The 22,643-nt window shown below is 30.1% G+C and overlaps 1 protein-coding gene and 2 pseudogenes across 1 annotated transcript in view; 1 reads left to right on the forward strand and 2 right to left on the reverse strand.

The window, feature by feature from the left end:
* LOC105621227 (splicing factor, arginine/serine-rich 15) overlaps nucleotides 1-7,260 on the reverse strand; it is an 11,723-nt gene extending 4,463 nt beyond the window's left edge. Inside the window, exons 1-13 of the mRNA XM_012202697.1 lie at nucleotides 7,231-7,260; nucleotides 4,991-5,119; nucleotides 4,619-4,910; nucleotides 4,176-4,357; nucleotides 3,822-4,094; nucleotides 3,593-3,736; nucleotides 3,261-3,508; nucleotides 3,005-3,184; nucleotides 2,731-2,852; nucleotides 2,436-2,644; nucleotides 2,164-2,341; nucleotides 1,063-1,362; nucleotides 457-684 (exon numbers count right to left, since the gene is read on the reverse strand). Of these exons, the coding sequence (XP_012058087.1) occupies nucleotides 457-684; nucleotides 1,063-1,362; nucleotides 2,164-2,341; nucleotides 2,436-2,644; nucleotides 2,731-2,852; nucleotides 3,005-3,184; nucleotides 3,261-3,508; nucleotides 3,593-3,736; nucleotides 3,822-4,094; nucleotides 4,176-4,357; nucleotides 4,619-4,910; nucleotides 4,991-5,119; nucleotides 7,231-7,260 (2,515 nt within the window). The remainder of the gene's footprint in view (nucleotides 1-456; nucleotides 685-1,062; nucleotides 1,363-2,163; nucleotides 2,342-2,435; nucleotides 2,645-2,730; nucleotides 2,853-3,004; nucleotides 3,185-3,260; nucleotides 3,509-3,592; nucleotides 3,737-3,821; nucleotides 4,095-4,175; nucleotides 4,358-4,618; nucleotides 4,911-4,990; nucleotides 5,120-7,230) is intronic.
* Nucleotides 7,261-10,480: 3,220 nt separating this feature from the next.
* Nucleotides 10,481-15,300, reverse strand: LOC105621306 (annotated as a pseudogene).
* Nucleotides 15,301-20,269: 4,969 nt separating this feature from the next.
* LOC105621307 lies at nucleotides 20,270-21,754 on the forward strand (annotated as a pseudogene).
* Nucleotides 21,755-22,643: the final 889 nt, after the last annotated feature.

A 22,643-nucleotide genomic window follows, 5' to 3' on the forward strand; every position in this document is an offset into this window, starting at 1 on the left:
TAATATATATATATATATATATATATATATATATATATATATAAAACTATCATAATTAATTTTTGATAATGTAGTTTGTAATGTAGTGAACAAAAAAATATCAGACACACATCTCAATAATAGGTTTTGCATTATGATGTATCAAAGACATAAAATCTTTACTCACAAAGCATCTTTAATACACCATAGTTCAAAAACTATCCATTATTCAGCCTTGTGTCAATATCTTTTGTTCACGGCATTATAAGCTAGATATGTGAAAATCATTTTAACAATTTTCGATATAATTAATATGAGATCGTTTCATAAAAAGACGAATAAAAATATAATTTTTTATCATTAGTACACCGCAATATGACAAATATTTTATGATATAGCTATAGAAAATTATGTAGCCATTGCAAATATCTCAAAACACTATTTTATTAATTATATTTATTAAAAAATTGTACATACCAGTGGAATTTGGCTTATCCGAAGGCGCTGCAGGTGCGGGCAGTGGAATTTGTGTCAATAAACTTACGCCAACACCTGCTCCAAATGGCGGGTTTACTTGTGGTGTCAACATGGTTTGCATCATGCCGGGTGGTCCCAGCAGACTCTGCATGTTAGGTGGTGGTACTCCGATTGGAACATTCGGCATTAGTCCATGCGGCATTTGTAGGCCCATGTGGCTAATCATTCCTGTATCAGATTCATAACATCTAAGAACTGTAAGATACTTTACTAGAAATCCCATCAAATCGTAGTATCTTCATAGACATCTACTGTGAAAAATATTTTTTTTCATAAGCAAAAAAAATATTTTTCCTTATGAAATATGTGCAACTCAAAAAAAAAGGCTTATATAGAATAAAATGAAATATATATATAAGAATACAACATATAATTCAAACCATATTAAAATTATTATATAATGAGACTATATAAGAAATATATAACTGAGAATAACTATATTGAATATTATATATACTACATTGATATGCCGCACTTGCAAAATTGTATTCATCTTTATCAGAAAAACAAATTGAATTTAAGAATTGATAAACGCTATAATCTTACGTGGCACTCCAGGTGGCATTGTAAATGCTGGCGGCATCATTTGCAACTGAGTGTTCGGTGGAGGCAGTAGCGCAGCCGATGTTGGTGGTCTGATTGGTGGCGGTTGACTAGTATCGACTAATTGTTGTTGCTGTGGCGGCTGCTGCTGTTGTTGCTGTGAACTAGCCGGCGGCTGTATGACATTAACGATACCATCCGTCAAAGTGGGAATAGGAGCACCAGTGGCAACTATTGCTTGCTGTTGCAAATGCAACTGTTGTTGCAAAACATCTGCACTTGTGCCAGTGTGTTTCAACTTCCCTGTGGTACAAAAAAAACATAAGGCTTGTTCTTTGTGACTACACTAGATTGCACTTTCTATCTCCCTTTCACTAAACTTCAAATATATATCTATTTGATTTTAAGTAAAGGTGTACATTAGTTCAGTTACAAAGAACAAACCTATATATTTTAGAATTTATAATTAATTATGATATGTAATAATATGTATAATATGAATATACTTTTTAACAGCACATCATCAATTATTATATTTCAATAGAATTAATAATATTTTTGATCAATATAAAACTATTCAGAGTTCTATTTCAACAAGACTGATTCACAGTCGGATTTCAGTTTAAAGATATTACTCTGAGTTTAATCTCGCAAGTTGGTTCAAGTTACACATCACTTTAATTTATGTAACTAAATTGAAACTTGCCTTTTAAAAAACTCTTCTCTAATGCCATCCAATTAAAAAAGAAAAATTGCATAACAACTGTAATAAATTGTAGACGAAGGTAATTAAATTTCATAAATACAAGATTTTTAATTCATAAAACTAGAGCTTATTATGTATCTTCTTACAAGGGCAATCGATTCATAAGTAACAATCTCTTTTCTGTCTGACTTTCATGCCGTATTTGCTTCGGTTTATAAAACATTAATTTGTGGGGGAATCGAAGATTGCGAATGAAAGACTTATGAGATGTAATTGTAACCCATGTTTCAGAAACAATAAGACTGATATATAATTTATTAAACTATTCTTTCAATTACTCACTTTTCATATGCAATATATCAATGTACTCTCTATATGTATAAATTGAAGAAATTTACCTTTCAAATGAGGAGGTAGTGTATCTTCGTCTATCATCCCTCCTTCTTCTAGTAGCTCCAATTCTTGATCGGTAATGTTGGTTAATTTATTCCAGGGGATATAACTGACGCCTAGCTCTACTTCCCAGTAATCTTTCCACTCTTTGCCTTTTACTCCTTTACCAGGTGCCCATGCCAACTATATAATTAAAATAGAAATATATTGCATATAGTAAAGCATTTCAAATTTTTTCAGTTATCATATAAGAAATATATTATAAATAATTAATTACCGTAATAGCTTTGCCTTGCATCTTTTGATTTTTTAATTTTGTTAGCGCTCGATATGCGTCCTGTCTTCTATTCATACATATAAATGCACAACCTCTCGGCGAGATTAAATCAATGCTAACAATATCACCAAGCTCTCCAAATGTATCAGATAATTCTTCTTGATGAACAAGTTTTGACAAATGTCCTACCCAAAGTGTTGTACTGCAAACTGTAAAAACGTGCATTTAATTTTTCCTACTATTCTGATTTATAAAATAAAACGAGGAAAATCTTCTTTATCTTTAAAATACATACCACTTAATTTATCTCTAACTATTGGCGGCAAACCGCGTTTACGTCGTTCCCTATCCTTTTCCCGCTCTTCTTCCGTCATCTTTTCTCGGCTATCATCACGTTTTCGAACTCTTGAACGAGATCTAAGAAAAAGGAGATATAAAATATGTGTAATATAAAATTAATAGCACAAAAATGTAAGTTAATCATTTTTTTTCTTCATTTTTCTATATTTAACATATTTGTCAGTAATAAGGAGAATCAATTTGATTTAATGTTAAGTAAGCCTAATTACCTTCTTCGTCTCGATCTGCTTCTAGATCGAGATTTTCTATCTCTATCTCGATCTCTATCTCTGAGTCGTGGAGATCGGGATCGACTGTGATGTCGATATCGGTCTGGCGATCTACTTTGGGAACTCGCATTTTCGCAGTTTACAATTTCTACACTGCTGCTATCACGTCTGACACTGTTTCTATATAAAAAAGCGATCATTATATAAATGAATTAAATTAGTTAATTATGGTATTGTTAAATTATGATATATTTACCCAGAATAATCTTGCGTTTCTTGACGTTCATCAAGCAATGGACTCTTTTGATTTTGATGCGTAGACTGATTTATTTGTCGAATGTTTGATAAAGACTGGGAAGAATACGACATAGCTGGTGGATAACCAGGTGGTGGCTGACTCATATCTTGCATCACATTACTGTTCATATTTGATGCATAATTTTGTGTGCTTGGTTTCAAAATATCAGAAGGTTTTAAATCGCATTCAGCTGCAAATGGAAGATTCTGAAAGAGAAAAAAAATTTACATACAAAAATCAAAAAAATCAAAAAATTAAAAAAAAATTAAAAAATTATCTGATCAACTTACAGGAACAGTTTGTGCTAAATGCTTATCAAATTCTTCTTCTTGTTGTTTCATTTGTTGCAACTTGCGCATTTTTTCTTCCATTTCAAGTGAAGAAGTTGCATTACTTTGCATGGTTTGTTGTAAAGTTTGTAATTGTCTCATAACCTTCAAATGGAACAGAACACGACGTATATAGAGTGAGTATATTGTACCTTAGTATTGCTATTAACTTTTGGTATTCGACGAGTACCTCTGGATTTGCAAGCAATAGTCCAAGACTTTCTAAACTGCTGTTTGCTGAAACTGTATTGTGCTGTGTATTGGCTGAGGCAGCTGTGCTTGGAGAATTAGTAACAACGACGTCGTCATCTTCTTCTTCTCCGTAATCAAAGTCTAACAACTTTTTATCAAACTTGACAGAACTCTTTGGTTCATTTGTAACGTCCTTTTTCATAAGTAATTGCTGTAAATGTTGTAATTGATCGAAAAAAGAGGAATCCACTTGACCGGAATTGGACTGATTCTATGTGAAAAACAAAATTGAATAAAATTATAAAATTTTAAGACATATGTGCACAATGGATAAACAATGTAACAATATTACCAAAAGTTTGTTTGCGTTGACTGCTGCTTCCATTTTTGTTTGTGCAAGCCATACTGGATCAATCGTTTTTCCAGATGGAAATAGTTTGGGATCCTTTGCAGCGTTTTTAATTGTAGATGGCGGAGTTTTTGTGACTGCACTTACATTACTCAGATTACTTCCAGATGATGCATTTAATGTACCTGTCAGTATTAAAATGTTATTTTTCATGTATATGTATATTATATTCCAAGTTTTATATCTAATTCAGACTGAACGCAGCAAGCAGCGGAGCAGCAACAAATTTTTGCGGCGGGGCGAATTTTTTACGTCACTTTAAATATTGCCTCATTGATTGGTTGCTGCTCTGCTTAATGCTTGCTGCGTCTGAATTAGACATAATACCTATATTTATATTATTTATTAATTTCACATATATTTGTAATTGTATATTTTATATTTACCATTGCTATTTACTGGCTGTTCTTTATGTATAGGATGATTCGGATCTGCTAGATCAAAAAGTGGTTGAATAACTTCTGGTGGAAAAACTGCATTCTTTTGCCAAAGATTTAATACACGTATAACTTTGCTCTTGTCTTCTTGCGGGCACTTTAAAAGATTAAGAAAGGTAGTCTGCATATTTTTTGCAAATCGTGGAGCGAACACATCTTTCTCCATCCCAAACTGATGTCGGGACTGTCGAACAATTGAATCTATTACATACAATCCTGGTACTTTGTACTCCGGCTTGCACTAAAACAAAATAAATAAAATAAATTACAAAATACACGTATAAGATACATGTATAAGAGAAAATTTGAATAGATATTTACTTTTTGAATAAATTTTTCTACGCTTTGTACAACATGCTTGTAGAATTTTATTGCTTTGATGGCTCCCCGTGTAAGCGAATTCATTTTGGCTTTCGAGATTGGGGGTTTGACATCATAAAGAGCAGAGAGCTGCAAAATTAAATCTTGATTAATTATGTCTTCTAAAGAAGCAATATACAATAGAATTCCTTCTGCATACATTTATATACGATACAACAAATTTGTGCTTAGTTTCAAATATCCGAACTTATAAGTTTTTTTTATTCCTGCACTAAAACTTTTCTTCTTGTTTTTGTCAAATATCAAATATCTTAAAAAAAAAAAAAAAAAAACAAGATCTGAGCATCTGTTATTTGAACGCTGCTTGCCTAACCTTCACAAAACTGGAATAAAAGGAGGAGTATGTCGAGATCAACTCCTATTGTCAGAACTGATAAGTATTGATAAAAAGAAAAGTCCATGAAATTCTAATATATGAATAATTCACAAAACTATTGTCCCCTATATTGTATTATTCCTTAGGCCTGTTTTCACAATATATGGTTACCTAAAGATTAAAGGTTCATCAATGAAATTCATTCATGAATTTCTTGATTACTTTTAATTTTTAGATAACAATATATTGTAAAATCGAGCCCTAATATGTTTGGCTAAACGGAGTTCTACTAGTAAGAATTAAAATGTATCATCTATGTAATTTATCTTTTATGTGTATTTATTTTTAAAGTTCTATAGTATATTTAACATAAATTATATGCATGCATTTATTGATAAAAGTGTGAGTATGGACTAATGTACATTTCAATGGAAAGTAAATATTAACATCTCTATTCTTATGCTGCCAAAAGTTGCAGCATTTCAAGTACAATTAATCATGTAATTTTGCTCCTAGAGTGGAAATGTAAAACGAAATGTGAATGATATAAAAATTTGTTGCATTTATGTGTACACACACACATACACGCACACGCACGCACACGCACACATATACACGCACGCACACACACACACACATGTACACACACACACACAAAATTGTACTCTTCAAGTTTTGCTTTAGACAAAAAGTCAGATGATTGACCCTCAATAGTATATCATAAGGCTGGCAATCATAATTCATTCTTATTTCAAGACTTCAAGTAATCTTAAGATGCTAATATGATTCTATTAATTCATGACACCTCAAAGTAATACTTAAAACAATCTTAAATACAAGAATTGACTACAAATATCGACCAGTTTATCTTCCAGCAAGAGGACACAATGAATTCGGAGAGACGTTATTAGCGTTATTTATGTCATTCTATCTTCGTTAATTATTATTACATAAAACAAGGATAGAATGATACAAGCTCTAGTAGTGTCTCTTTTCGAATGCAGCTAGTGAATCATTATATCCAGAAAGGCCACTATTGTGTATTGTGTATCTCGAAATAAGATAAAAATTACACAAGTATGCAAATTCATTTAATTGGTCAATATCTAATGAATTTATTCATTTTTGTAATTTTCATCTCATTTCAAAATACACAATTAACTGGTTAACCAGTCAAAATTCTAAATAATTCAAACGTTGACTTGTTAATTTTATTTTTAACCGAGATCTCGAAGTAATTTTTAAAATCGCGAACACAATCCAGACAACATGAGTGTCCAAAAGACGTTGTAAAGATATTAAAAAACAACTTTTGGAGCATATATATCTATAAGATATCTAAGACAAAAAGAGATCTTTTGGATGATGGGAAGGTTAATGACGTACAGACCACAACATCACATGTGTGCATGATTGCTTTATCATCCCACAATTCCCAGAAATACAACTAGCTATTTGCTCAACAAAATCGCGATCACTGATTCAGTCGAAATCGGCAAGTGCCCTTCAAAAACAAGTCGCATTAGGTCCTAGCGATAGGGAACCATGCAACCTTCATTGTGATCGCGATTTTCCGAAGAATCTCAACGGAGTTGCGTCTCCGGCGAGGATAAAATTTCGTCAAAATTGAACGGGAGCAACACTGACTATAGTCAAGGGGAAGATTCGGGGGAGGGGGGAGGACGACGCATTTTTTTTCTTTTATCGCAAAGGTTCTTGCGATTTTCTCACGAGATTCAAAATGAGATACGAGGCAGGAAGAGCAAAGTTGAATGCAAGCAACGTAGAGAGGGAGAGCTGCCCCTACGACGGTGACCTCTAAGACGTGCGCGTACAAGCGGAGGGACCTCGGGGTGTTACTTACCTCCGCGTTAAACGCCTTCACCGCCTCCATCGTGTGGGGCAGGGAAAGAGCCTCCTCGCGTCACGGTCGTCGTTAAGTCTCACGCGGATCTCGACGTAGCGTAATACCAGCGAAACATCCGCACTAAAGCTCGCATTTCTCCTTCATCACGCACTGTGTAGACGAGCCATGCCATTCAAGATGGCAGGTCTCCCGTGTTTCCCGATACGCATCGCGGGACGGTCGACGCGTGACGTCACACCTGTCGTTTGCCTGATCGGTAAGGCAGGAGAGGCGTCGATTCATGGCGCCTGTTATCGATTATTATTAGCTACGTTCAGTAGAAAAAGCAACTTTACAACTGTTGTTAAATTCTTAAATACGATTGGTCCTTGCTTTTGATCCTTAAGTCGGCACCAATGTCGACATGTTACTTTGATTTTAAGCGAAATTTAAAACTCTCTCTATCTCGTTTTAAAATCGAAAAGAGAAACAGGGACAAAGAGAATATTAAGCTTCGCTTGAAGTAATGTTGATGCAACCAGGTCTTAATCTATCTAAATGTATAAACCCAATAATTAATAGTCTTGATGCGCAAATGTTATAGATCGCAAACGTGCTTTTCGAATATGTCTCAATACGAATGCAACTTCATGTGTAGGCTCAAAGAGGTCGATTGCGTATCTTGAAAATTGAACAAAAAATGAGCAAAATTCGCTAAATGTTGACTAATGAAATTATAAATAACCTAGTAAATTTGAAAAATTCTGAAATAATTATTAATAATCAATGATAATAATAAAGATAATAATTATAATATACATTATATATAGAATATACCATTATATAATAATATTTACTATTTTAATTATTTATTATTATTATTCTGAATCTTGAAATTTTGAAAAATTCTAAAATTTACATAATATTCCTAAAAAATTATTTAAAAAATTTCAAAAAATTTTCACTAGGATTATCTGAATATAGATTTTAGAAGGCGTTACTATACTATTCCGGAAGTTCCATCATCAGCCATTTCTTTGAGTACGTGTGAGTGTCGATTACTAAATTAAAGCGTAACAGAATGAGAATAAACATAAAGTAAAATTGTAGAATAAACTATCATTTATTATATTTATTATTTATTTGATATTTTAATTCTTATGGCAACAAAATAAACAATATATATATATTATAACATTTATAACATACATGTAATAAAAATATAAACTTATAGTATATTTGTGTAATACATATATAAGTGAATATTGAAGTGCGTATGGAACTTTTTTGATATGTTGAAGATATTTTAATCTAAAATGTATTATTAAAATGACAGTAAAAATAATTCGTAGTATTTATAAAAATAAATTACTTATAATAATATAAGAAATATACTTTACTCAAAAATGCTAAAAGTTCATAATATCTCGCATTTTTCTTTTAAAAAAGTTCTCAAAAGAAAATAATACTATTCATAAAAAAATAATATAATCAATTTCACGATGGAAATATTATAATTATTATACATCTGTATCTATTAATAATCAATTCATGTAATGTAATTGATGTCTCTATTACATTACTTATATCATTTACTTGTATTACAAAAAAAATCCATATAGTGCAATAATATACTGCTGCAAAATGAGCTTCTTTTGTACATGAAACTCTATCAACAAATTGTACAATATTGACTGACACATATATAAAAAAAACTAAAATAAAATTTACCACTATTTTATAAAATAAATAATGAAAAATATTGCAAATATCGAAACACTTGTTAAGAAGTATAATAAAATCGGTAGCAATATTTTCTCTCATCTGTTTTTTGAAATAAATTTGAAACTTGACAATCTTAACACATGGTTCATTATACCATAAAACTTCTAATCAAGCCCAAAACTTGCCCGTAACTTGCACTGCAAAGTTCCAATTTGACCTGAAAATAAGCATAATATAATAACATTTTTATTATATTAATTAATTTTTTAGTAAGTGGTAGACTTGAAATAATAAATAGCTAAGTCTCGAAGGAGAGAAAATTTATGCAAGATTATTAGATTACAAATTTTATTCTTCTTTCAAATTTTTAATTAATGATTTTTATGTTTTATAAATATTTATAAAAATTGTCGGATATATACTTGTAATATTATAATTATGTGTGTAGCTCTTCCCTGATGAACATTTTTCTCATAATTTTTATATGAATTAAAACATTTTTCAGAAATTTTCAGAAATGCTCAGAAATATTCAGAAAATTTATATCTTATTTCAGAATTTGTCATACACGAGAATTCTAAAAGTTCTCATTTCATAATTAAAAAAAAATATTTTTAAATTTTATAATATTTCATCAGAAATTATACTTAAAAAAAATCTTAGAAATCTTACGATATTTCATAATTAATATATTATATATGAACAATTCTGAGAAAAGATGTAGATTTTCTGAGAAATGTTGCAATTCGTATAAAAAATGAGCTATAAAATTATATAGAAAATATTCTGAAAAATTATATAGAAATTCTAAAAAATTATATAGAAATTCTAAAAAATTATATGAAAAATTCTGAAAAAAATTTTCATCAGAGTTTACTTCACAATAAAAGAAAAATTTAGAATGCATGTCAGAGAATTTGAATATAAGAGTAATAAGTATGAAGAATTGCATGAAAAGCTGATTATATATATAATGTTTTATTATAATTTTGTTATATGAACATTAGTATTAAATTTAAATATATAAGTCAAAAAGTAAGAAAGAATTTTATACAATATCATACAACAGCAAGACTTATTACTTTATTATCACTTTAATATTATTGTTAAAATGTCATTTATTTATTAGCACTCTGAAAAGATTAACATTTTCTTATTTAAATAGATGTCAATCTCTTTTTTATAATATTTTTGTAGGTTCGTAATATTAGGTGTAGTAAAAAGAAATCCATTATTTTTCCATTCAATTTAATGCAAAAATAATGGATTTCTTTTTACTACCTAATATGATGACAGTTCTTAAGCTACTTATTATTGATTATACATTCCAAAATAAAGTGCCGCGCTTTCTCGCAATCCTCTACAGTATTTATGAAAATTAATTTTTTTTAATTTTGATGATTTTTCACATTGATATTTTTGTATTATTTTAACGATTTTAAGCATAACCCGATAATAAAAGTGGAAAGCAAAAATATAATTTTACAAAATCAGAAGACAAATAGACACTGATCAAAATTCAATCAAAAAAGTTCTAAAAAATCTACTCACTATTTTCATTTTTGACTATGCTTTCCCTCAGATTAGTTCCTACCATGTGTATACTCAATTTTCTACAATTACTTCCATTCAGTGTATGTTTTGCAAACCATTCTCTCAAATCGTTAATTTTTATATTCTTCATTGCAAGCGCTTCTCTTTCGTGTCTTGTCAAACATGTATTGCCAATTTGTGATTTCTTTCCAAATACTCCAATTTTTCCTTTCTTCTCTTATTCCACTTTTTTTTAATTTCCTTAGCACTTTCTTAACATCATTTAATTCTTCTTGTGTAAACGCAAAAATCCAATTCCAAAATCTTATTAAATGATTTCAAAAATTTCTCAATTCGTTGGTCCACATGCTCAGTTATGTATTTATCTGCTTGTATGCAAACAGTAATGGAATATCCTAAAATTCCGTTAACATCTATAAGGTCTCGCACGAGACATAACCAAGCTGTTCTTGAGTTCGTAACCGATTACTTAACGGTTCTTTCATTATTATCTAAAACGAAATATGAATGAATGTAATGTATGGACAATCGCAACAATTGCAATATATATAATCAAAGTTGTTATTCATATTTCATTTATTACAAATAAACGAATATAATCCGAGAATTCCACGCATTAAAAATATATGAAATGATATTATTTAATACTTACAATCAACAGATCGATTAACACTGATAATTCAATCGAGCTGACATCGGCTTGATAATAATTTGTCACTACAAAATTTACATCAATTTTATTAATATTTTTCAATTTGCAATAGTATGTGCTCAAAAGTATCTGAATGACCTTCGTCTGCAATATCATATTAAAAGACAACAAACTGCAATTAATTACTTCGATATATTATTGTAGTATGGTCTTGATTACAGCGTCTTGTGTCATATTGCCTTGCACGAGACATTGAATGTACAAATGAAGGATTTCACAAAATCTCGAAATTCTTCAAAATTAATATTACATAGAGCAGTGTGCATGTCAACACGTGTATAATGGACGAACTTTAGTATCCATAATTTCACGTCTCTGCAGAAAAGAATAAAAATATACATTGATTAATTGTCATTGATGAATATGTCATTGATTAATTAAAATGTAGTTTGATGTAACCCAATATGATATAATTTTACAATATCAATTGTAATAATATATATTATTAATTAACTCTGTTAATTATGTACGAATTTGATAATTGTTTTAATTATGTTTAATAATAGTCACTTGACGAGTTTCTGAGGTTTCATAAATTTGTTGGACAATATTCTGAGTTGTTGCTTAAACAATTTCAAACAAGTCCTTCATAACAAGATTTGGATAGTCCACCATGTATTTTGCAATAGTCATCAATAAAAGTTGTAATATAAATAATAAAATATTGATGCATTTCTAGAAATTATATTCATAATTCCAACACACATTTTGAACATAAACTTATCGGTAATTTTTCATTAAATCTTCATTTTTATTATAATACCTTTTTCATTGACTCTTATATCGTAATGAAATTCAGCTTCTATAGATGGATATAATTGTTCGATAATAATCGTAATACACTGCAGTACATTTCTATGAGAGCTGCACTGAAATGTTAATGTAAATATTTTTTAAAATAAAATACAAATTATAAAAAAATTATTATAATTATAATTAAATATTAATTGCAAATTAAAAATTGATATACAGGACACACGCACGCACGCAATAGAATATAGTGTTACTATATTATATAATGTACAGTTATTACATTTTCCATGCTATTATTTACTTTTTCGGCGACTGAAGTCCCAAATCGGAAACAAAATGCAAATTGATAACACTTTGGAATACAACATACTGGACGATACCAAATCTCTGACATATCATCTTTGTGTAATTTTACAGGATATTTTAGAACCTCCGCTGGCATCGATATTAAAGAGAAGTCGCTTGTAATGAATGTATTTGGTAATGGTAAATGAAAATCTGGCAATGGCTCGATAAATTTCCAGCGTTTAATTCATTCCTTTGATATCTCAATGTCCGTATACTAGATTTTGAACCACGGCTCGATCTTATTTAATTCAAGACAATCAAAATCATTGTTAAAAATCATGATATTTGCAGTTTCTGGCACCAAATAGTCCAAATATTTTTGTATAGCTTCCGGATTATACTCGAGAAGAAGATTATAGTATCCAATTATACAATATAATCTCGAGGCGGATAGTAATGCATATTTATACACAAATCGTCCATATTATCCTCCATATCTGAAAATCTAAAAAAAAAGCTTCCAAATATAAGTCTTACATATATTTTGTCGGTTTTTCTCTCTTATACGTCTATTTATTCTTAAAATCAATTTACCTAAAAATATCTTTTCTTATTTTATAAATCTCATCGTAAATCTGTTTTTGCGGGCCCTCTCTCTTTAATAAATTGATAAAAGAAAATATTGCATTTAAAATTTCCTTCAAATAGTGTTGTCCCTCATAGGAGAGATCTACACTAATCTTGAACAAAGCGTACGAGTTATATTCAAAATCGTTTGCACTGATACCACCAAAAGAATCAAGGATCCATATTTTTTTGCGAAGATAACTAAATAAGAAACCTTTCTCTTCATGCATAATAATCTATGCGACGTAATGATTTGGTTTGCTTTTGTAAAAGTCAAATAGTGAAGGTACTGCCCATGTTATTTCTAATTAAAAGACAATATTTGTTCATATAACGATAACTTCTTTTGAATCTGTTTGATTGATATACTTGACAGATATCTTTAAAAGCTTTAATTTTATATATTTTCCGGAAAGCGAGGGTATCAAAAGAAACATTTTTAAATGCGGTAAAGTCAGGAGGCAGCCCGTTATTTGGTATATCAGCAAAGTACATTGTGTATTTTTCCAATGTATTCAGCGAATTTCGCCTAGAAGAAGATGTATTATGTTATGAATTAACTATATTTAGTAAATAATCAATGGTTCTCATCGTAATTTTAATGAAATTACCTGTATAGTTAGCTTCATTCTGAGAACGCTGTAATGGCGTTTCCTGAATTTGTGCAACTCTTCGTACAATTTGTCATTATGTACATTATCGCGCAATGTTATTAAATTGCCCCAAGTAAACTTGCTGGCTGGATGATTAATTCGTGCGAAGGAAGAAAATAGTTGTTCCTTCCTGTTCTCGTCACAAGGCCAACTGGAACTCTATATGAGTATATCATATCAAAATTGTAAGTTGTAGTAACAATATTACGATTAGAATTTATATACCATTTTCTATAGCCTTTTGCTCCCGTATGATGGCATTTTTCTTCATTAGGAGTTTAATGAAAAATTAAGCAAAACGATCAAGAGCTGATAACAAATATTTCTCTTGAATATGAAAGAAAAATGTTGTATTCTCATTGTCTGTTTTAGCATTAGTACATCCACCATGCTTAATAATAAATTCTTGAAAATCGTTTTCCTACAAATAAAATGATACACATTTGAATATATGCAAATAAATAAATTTTATAGTATATTCATGTTTCATGTTCTATTTGTGGATATTTTTTGGATCCCATGTAAATCATATGCTCAAGTAAATATAGGCCTGGAATCTCCAGTGGATCACTGAAACTGTCTATTCCCACACACAATCCACATTTTGCCTATGTTAAAAAAATATATATTTGTATGTTACGTAATAATTAATTCAGGATTTATATATTTTATGCTTTATTAAAGCAGACTTTATGCATATTGACCGGCCATTATGAATTATGCGCGAATTAATCATTTCACTTCCCGTAACATATATACACTGCCAATCAGGAAGTTCGGGCATAAACTTTATCGAATAATCATGTAAAAAATTAAAAAATTAAAAAATTAATTATAAAAACAAAAATATGTTATTTTTTTACCTTTTTATATAGAATGTTTAATTAATTTAAGCAAATATCTAAAAAATTTCTTAAATTTTTAAATTAATTTATTCAAAGAACTGTTTCCATTTTTTATTATTTCGAATTTTTTATTATTTTAAATCAAGAATTCCAATACAGTCAAACCATCTTTCAAACTATCTGAAAACTGCACATTATCTCAATTTGATTATACTGTGTCATAAAATTTTATAATGCATAGATTCTTAATAGTCATAAAACCATTTTGATGAAAACATGTAGAAACAAGCTCTAATTTTCAGATTTTTCTTTATTTTATTTAAGAAAATATGATCACCATAACTATAGATTCTTAGATTGATATTCACTAGTAGGTTAGTTAAAAACTAGTACGTAGTCGACTAGTATTTAAGATTGTCTTAGAGGCCGATTCTGTAACTCTTAATGTCGTTAAGAATTACAGAATCGGCCCCTTAAGTACAGTCTTAAGATATGTCACAAACCAATCAGGCCAAGCTGTATTAACATCTTAAGACATTACTTAAGACGAATTTGAAATAAAAACGGATTATGAATACCAGCCTTAGTACTGGCAATAAATTTTGTAATACAACTATTATGTCACCCTATCCTCATGGAACAACGTTGATTGTAACAAGCAGAATAAATCCACGTCTATATTCCCGGAATTTTCGAAATTTATTAATTTATATTAGGTTTTATATATAAAAATAGATGTCTTTTATAATTTATCTATTTTCGTTATTACAAATTTAATATTCAATAAATTATATAAAAAAAATTGATACAAGGAATATCCTAAAATACGAACTAAATTGTCTTGTACCTTATATGTACCTTATATTTTTCATAATTTGTTTAATTGAAGAACTACTTTCTTCATTAGTTCTTCATTCATCAGTTGTATCATGTTTATCTTCCTCTTTATGATCTCCTTCTTCTTCTCCTATTAGCAAAGCTGTTAAATCATTTGGTAATCTGATAACTCTAAATTTGAAAGATAAAACAAACAATAATGAAATGAGAAATTATTGAGAGTACAAATTAGTTCGGTCTGTTTTTTGTGTATTTATTTCAAAACAAAATGAACAGATCAATTAAAGTATTGTCCATCGCTGCCTACTACTTTTTCCCATCTCTCAGGCAATTTCCGAAAAATCCATCTCGAAAAAATGACTCGTCTTTGGAGGCGATCCAATTTTGGAGTCAATTTTCGATTTCTGCGAAAGAAGTGAACCAGTTACTTGCTGCATCCTTCGGAACAACTAGTAATCAGAAGGAGCAATGTCCGGAGAATACGGCGGGTGCAGTAAAACATCCCATTTAAGCGTTTCCAAATATTTTTTTACGACTTTAGCGACATGAGGCCGAGCGTTGTCATGAAGAACAATAATTTTTTCATTTCTTTATCATGTCTTTGCTCGTATTCCGGCCGTTTTTCTTGCAATACACGGTTCAAACGAATCAATTGTAGCCGATATCGATTGCCCGTAATGGAATCGTTCAGCAGCTCATAGTAAACAAGACCTTTTTGGTCCCATCAGATACAGAGCATGATTTTCGAACCATGAATGTTCGGCCGTGATGTTGATGTTGAGGTCGATGACAACGATTGACTGGGCTTAGCGTAGTATTTTTTTTTCTTGAGATTGTCGTAGAATATCCACTTCTCATCTCCAGTCACAATCCGATGCAAAACCTTTTCTCTGTTGTCCTTGAATCAACTGTTCGCAAGTGAAAAATCGCCTTTCAACTTTTCTCGGTTTCAGTTCATAAAACACCCAATTTCTTTGTTTTTGAATCATTCCCATGGCTCTCAATCGTACAGAACGGCTTGTTGAGTTACCCCCAATGATTCTGCTTCTCTTGCGTTTGACTCTGATCTTCTTCGAGTAATGCCTCTAATTCTTTGTCTTCGAATTTTTTTGGCTGTCCAGAGCGAAGCTTGTCTTCAACGTTGAAATCTCCATCCTTGAAACGTCGAAACTATTCCTTACATGATTTATCAATTGGAGCAGTGTCACCATAAACTTCGACAAGCATTCGATGGGCTTCAACCGCACTTTTCTTCCAATTAAAGCAGAAAATCAAAATTTCCCGCAAATGCTGCTTGATTAACACAAAATTCGACATTTCAAATACAGTAAAAATCAAGGTTTTTGTATAAAGTGATATAAACTCAAAGCGATATAAACTGAATATTATTAGCAGATGTTTAACCTCTCTGAAACCGCCTAAATCAGCTGTCACTATGAACCATTCACAACAACTGGAGCTATCTTTAGGGAAACGGACCGAACTAATTTGTACTCCCAATAGCAGAAATATTAATCATTCTTTTCAGGTGTACTTTAACGTTTGTTTTTCTTCTTTTTCGTTGGAAGAAGTTTAACTAAAAAGATCTATTATCTAGATAATATTTCTTACGCTTATTTCGATCGAAATCATATTTGTGTTGAACATTTATGGTTTCATCTCACTTATATGCTGCTTCGTCTTTCTCCGATGTAATGGGCGTCTCCAGATATTTGACTTTAAAGCGCTCATCATTATTACTACATTGCATTTTTGATATTATATCAACGCAGGAAGTCAGAATAGAAATTAAGTCGGTCAGTAAAATATAAATCTGATCACAGAATTCATAACAGAATTTTAAATCGTTTTTAAATTTATTTTCAATAGATTTGATTATAATTTTCCACAGCACTTTAACCTTCTTTTTTTTGAAGTCTCTTATGCCTGTTTCTACCAATGATTACTGAATTTCTAAGAATTAGGCTGTGATCAAAGTTTTCGCTACAAATGCTTTGAAACTTTTGATGCACCAATTAGAAGAAAAAATTTTACAAACTGACCAATTAAAAAATGCTTCAAAGCGTTTGCAGCATCGCGTTGACCGTATTCTTAGAAAAAGATGGAGAGTAAGTTGAATCAAGTTGAAAGTTCTTCTTCTTAAGGCACCTGGATTTAATTTATAGGGCAGCTCTAAATGGTCCCAAAATTTATCAGCTGAAAGTCTATAATATACATATATGTAAATTATAAATTTTCAGTAATGACAGCAAATTTGGATGTAATGATCATTAAAAATGGCTGTTTGAAAATGGCTGCTGAACGCCGGCCATTTTCACTCGAGTGCCCAAAGCATCATTCTATTGTTTTCCTTTGATTGGCTTGGTTAGTCTCATGGTGGATTCTTTTTTGATCCTGATCCGATAACAGAAATTAATTTGGCCAAAATACTACTACAGTCAAAATCGGCTTCACTTTTATTCAAAGATTTTAGGGATAATGCAACACTGTCTGAATACATAAAAACATATTCTCATAAAAATAATTCATAGTATTTGTAAAATTAAATAATTTATATTATTATAACAAACATATAAAATGAATAATGTAATCTTTTTCTATTTCATTGAAATATTAAAGGCGTTAAAAGATGTTAGTATCTCACTAAATAATAGTAACATTTCAAAAGAAATGCAAACGCTTTTTTTTTATCAAAAAATGTTAAAATTAAAACATCTCGCATTTTTCTTCTTCAATGAATCTGAAGACACTGGTAGTGTCTAAGCTACACGCAGCGACACTGCTGTGGCTACTTTACGCATAAATCAAACAACAAAACAACAAAAAAATAGAACCATTTATTAGAAATAATAAAAATAAAGAAAATTATTACAGTTAATATCAAAAACCTAACATTTAGTATTAACAATTTAGTATTAACAATTAGTTAATATGTATGTATATCTGATCACTTATATCTCAGTTTAATTTTCGAAATCCATAGAGTTTTAAAGCGCTCATTGTCAATCTGCTGTAACATGATCTTCTGTGCATGAAATTCTATCCTAAATGAATTATGTAATGTTAGATTGATACAATAAGAAAAAATTCAGTAATACAGTAAGATACAATAACATAAAATTCGCCAGTATTTTTTTTGAAATAATGGAAAACGTTGCAACGCTTACGCTTAAGAAGTGTTTTGAAAGTAATAGCTCTTCGTGTATGTGTCCTCTGAAATAAGTTGACTGAACTGGACGCGCAGCTCGTTACGCCACAAAACTTCTAATAAATTCCAAATCTCATGTCTTGTCAATGCAAATTGCGAAGTTTCGATAGAACTGATAGTAAGAACAATTTTATATTATTAATAACAATCAATCGATTCTTTGATATATTTGAGATAACAATATGCTAGGTTTCGTAGACGAGAGAATTATGCGATTATTAGGATACGACAAAACAATATAAATTCTATCCTTCCTTTAAAATTTTGATTAATGTAATTTTCATGTTTAAATATCCATTTAGGAAAACTGTCAAATATACATTTAAAATATTATTATGTTTGGCTTTTCTACTTGATAATAAAAGAAAAATTCAAAATACATGTCAGAAGATTCTAAAATATGTGTCGTTTTTGAAATACATCGCTATCTTTTTAATGGAATTTCTGTATCTTCGAAGTTTTCATCAATATTACTTGGTGTTCTTTTTTTGATCTTGCTTATTTTCAACGGAACTGAAATAATATCATTTAATATTAAGAGAAAAGAAAATAAAATGAAGGGATATTAAAAAAATTGAGAAAAAATTAATATTGAAAAATTATGAAGTAACTCTTACAAATGTAATGATTCCAATTTTACGTCCGATGCTAAGAAGGAACTAATATTCTCCCTTCTTCCACAGACAAAGAGACTTCGGAAGCAGGTATTACTATATTCTCTACAGAGGCAAGTAGGTACAGTTATCGCTGCAGTTTCAAACAATTGGAAAATAATAATATATAGAAAGAATTACATTTAAAAATTAAATAAATGAAAAGTATTGTAAAATTTTTTTCAGACAAAAAATGTTAAATATAAATAGAACTAGATAGAAAAATGTCTTATTCGGATTAAAAGGATCTTTATAGTATTTAATAATATTTTAGCGTGAATTTATATACATATCTAAATAGTTTTATAAACTGCGCATTGATTTAATTTTAGATCAATTCGATTGATTCTTGAAAAATAATCCCTAATTGAAACTGAGATAATAGTATCAAAGATTAAAATAACAAATAATTAAACGATATTCTAATATGGGTACTCTTATATTATTAGTATTAACTACATTTATTTTTCGTCTAGTTAGTATACTATCATTCTTACTCACTCTAGTTATTATATTATCATTTATCTAGTTATATTTATTTTGTTCTTGTAATCTTCTTTTAACGTTTGAAACATGATCTTCAATTTTTTTATGCTGCAGATCAATTATATATTCTAAAAAAAAGTCCATTTTCTTGCAATTCTCTGCAGTATCTACAACAAATATTTTAATTTTAAAGCACCCGAATACTCGGCTAGTGACATAGAATCAGATGGCGGCGATTCCATAACTTATATCTTTACATATTTATCTACAGTTATCGACATGTTTATCTACAGAGTTTATATGATGATAGTTTATATGATGAAAAAGCTGCGTAACGATATCGATAACTGTCGATAGGCGTGTAAAATAGAATAACCACACATAAGCAATCTCGCTCATTTCATCGGCGCTATTAATGTACTTTACCGTCAACAATTTTATTATGTCACGACCAGATGATACGTGGTCAGGGTTACGTCAATTAATCCGATCAAACGTTATTTGTCGTATAAGTCTTGAGAGATCGCTCGAGTGAGGCGGACATATTTCATCTCGCCTCGAGTATTGCATTATACTATTTTTGGGAAAGCGTTGCCGGCTTTAACTGTGCGTAGTATGACTGGTCAAGTTTACCTCGTCAACGAGAACCAAGGTCATTAAATTTCGAAGAAGAAAAAGAAGAAATTACTTGTCATATGAGAGGAGCAACATGATTGCTAGTGTCTCTGATTCTCGGGGCGCTTATAGCCTTTTACTTTTATCACGAAATTACAGGTACTGGCAAAAACGTGAAGTTCCATATGTGGATGGAGCCTTGCCAAGGTTCGATAACATGTTATCAGTGATTTGCATGAAGACGCACATCGCCGATTTCTATTGCAAGATCTATAAGGACAATAAAGGTCATAACATGGTCGGGATCTATGACTTTATATCACTGGCCTTAATGATCATCAAACCAGCACTAGTGAAAATGATACTGCAAACCTATTTTTCAAGTTTTGTCGAAAACTGTTGTTCATATTGATAAAGAATCAGATAGCCTCCTGTCATATAATCCCTTCGGCCTTTCCGGTGAGAAGTGGTTGAACAACAGAAAGCGACATGACATTGACATAGGCATTTTCCAGCATGCGACTGAAGATCCTGCTTGAAAGCATTAAAAAGGTGTGTGCGACAATGGAGAATTACATGAACAGAAAGTTAAGCAACAAAGAGACAGAATTCGAACTGAACAGCTTATTTTCTAAATACTCCGCGCAGGTAGTAGCTGTTGCTAGCTTCGATATAGATGGATACTGCTTTGATGATGACAAAAAAGATGTATCTTTCAGAAAACTCGAACAAGCCATCTTCAAACCAAATGAAGTACAATTATGTTCATTTTCATATTTCTCATTCCGTCGTTAAATAAAATCTTCAAATTAGACCTAATCCCGAAGCACGTTGACAATTTTTTCAGAACATTAGTTGCAGAACTCATGGAGTAAAAGAGAAAGGACGGAATACTTAGAAATGATTTTCTCCATTTGATGGCTGAACTGGAGCGAGCAGAGGGGGATAAATTTGATAATGAAATGCTCACGGGTCAGGCAATGTCATTCGTTCTCAACGGTTATGAAACATCCAGTAGTGTTATGAGCTTCGTTGGATTTTATTTGACCCATTATTCAAAAATACAAGAGAAATTACATGAGGAAATGATCAATAAATATGATCTGTGCTCAACAAATACGATAGTGAAATCACGTATGAAGGCTTGAGAGAGATAACATATATGGACCAGATCATTAATGAAACGATGAGGTTGGTATCCGCAGTATTATTGATGAAAAGATGATGCACACAAGAGTTCGAACTGAAAGGATCCAATGGAATTGTCTGTCGCGTGACACCTGGAATGAAGATTTTGATATCAGTTCAAGCTGTCCACAAAGATCCACAATACTGGGAAAATCCCGAAGAGTATGATCCTGAAAGATTCGACTCGGATAGAAAACACAACATTGATAGATTCTTTCTTCCATTCAGCGAATCTGTGTGGGCATGAGAATGGGCCAGCTGCAGATAAAGGCAGATTTGTGATTGTGAGAAAATATAAGCTGGAACTATCCCCGAAGATGCAAATGCCTTTAAAGTTGATTCCTGGCATCATATTACCAACACCAAAAGGTCTGTGGGCCTATTTTCGGCAGCCTTAAATATCTTCTTTTAATTTTTTTTAATTTTTAATGTGTGTTTTTGTTACATCAAAACAGAAGATTGTAATTTATTTTTATATAAAAATGTTCTTTTTAAATTTTGTCAGTTTTAATATTGCATCTTTATATAAAAATTAGAAAGATATTTAATATTTTCTTATGCATTCATATATTTTCATAAATTCTTAATTAGGGGAATAAACAAGAGATTTAATCACATTCATGTAGAAATAAAAGATCAGAGTAATTAGAATTATGTATTTTAAAAATATTTTTTATATAAATGTTGTAATTTGCTCTTAATTTAATAAAAAATTTTATCTTTAATTATTATATATTTTGAAAAAAATAATAAATTTAATTCTTAAAGTTTTGCAATTAAAAAAAAATGTATTTTTGTACAAACAATAATAAATTCTCTTGCTAACTCTGACTATTGTTTTAATACGAAACAGTCAGAAATATATTTAAATGGATATTTTAAATAAATCAAATTTGTTCTACTGTCAATTATTTAAAAATTTCAATTTAAGTTTTATTTCGATATCATCATGTATTTCAGAATATAACACATTCCAAAAATTAAAAAAAAGACTTAGAAAAAAATTTAAATATTATTAAAAATTAAAAATTTAAATATTTTCTCACATCCTAATACAAAAATCGTTATATAAATCGTATTATATAAATACAATTAAAAAAAATATTAAATTATCAATATATATATATATATATATATACTTTTTATAAAAAAGCCTAAGTCTAAATTTTTTGTTAAAGGATATATTCTGTTTTATGCACGATGTGTATTTTCACTAAATGTGAGATAAAGCTAAATAACGAATTACATGTCCATCACTTGAAAAGAATACAATCAAAAAGAATATAT

This window comes from Atta cephalotes (assembly GCF_000143395.1).
Source record: "Atta cephalotes unplaced genomic scaffold scaffold00032, whole genome shotgun sequence".
NCBI classification, from domain to species: Eukaryota; Metazoa; Arthropoda; class Insecta; order Hymenoptera; family Formicidae; genus Atta; species Atta cephalotes.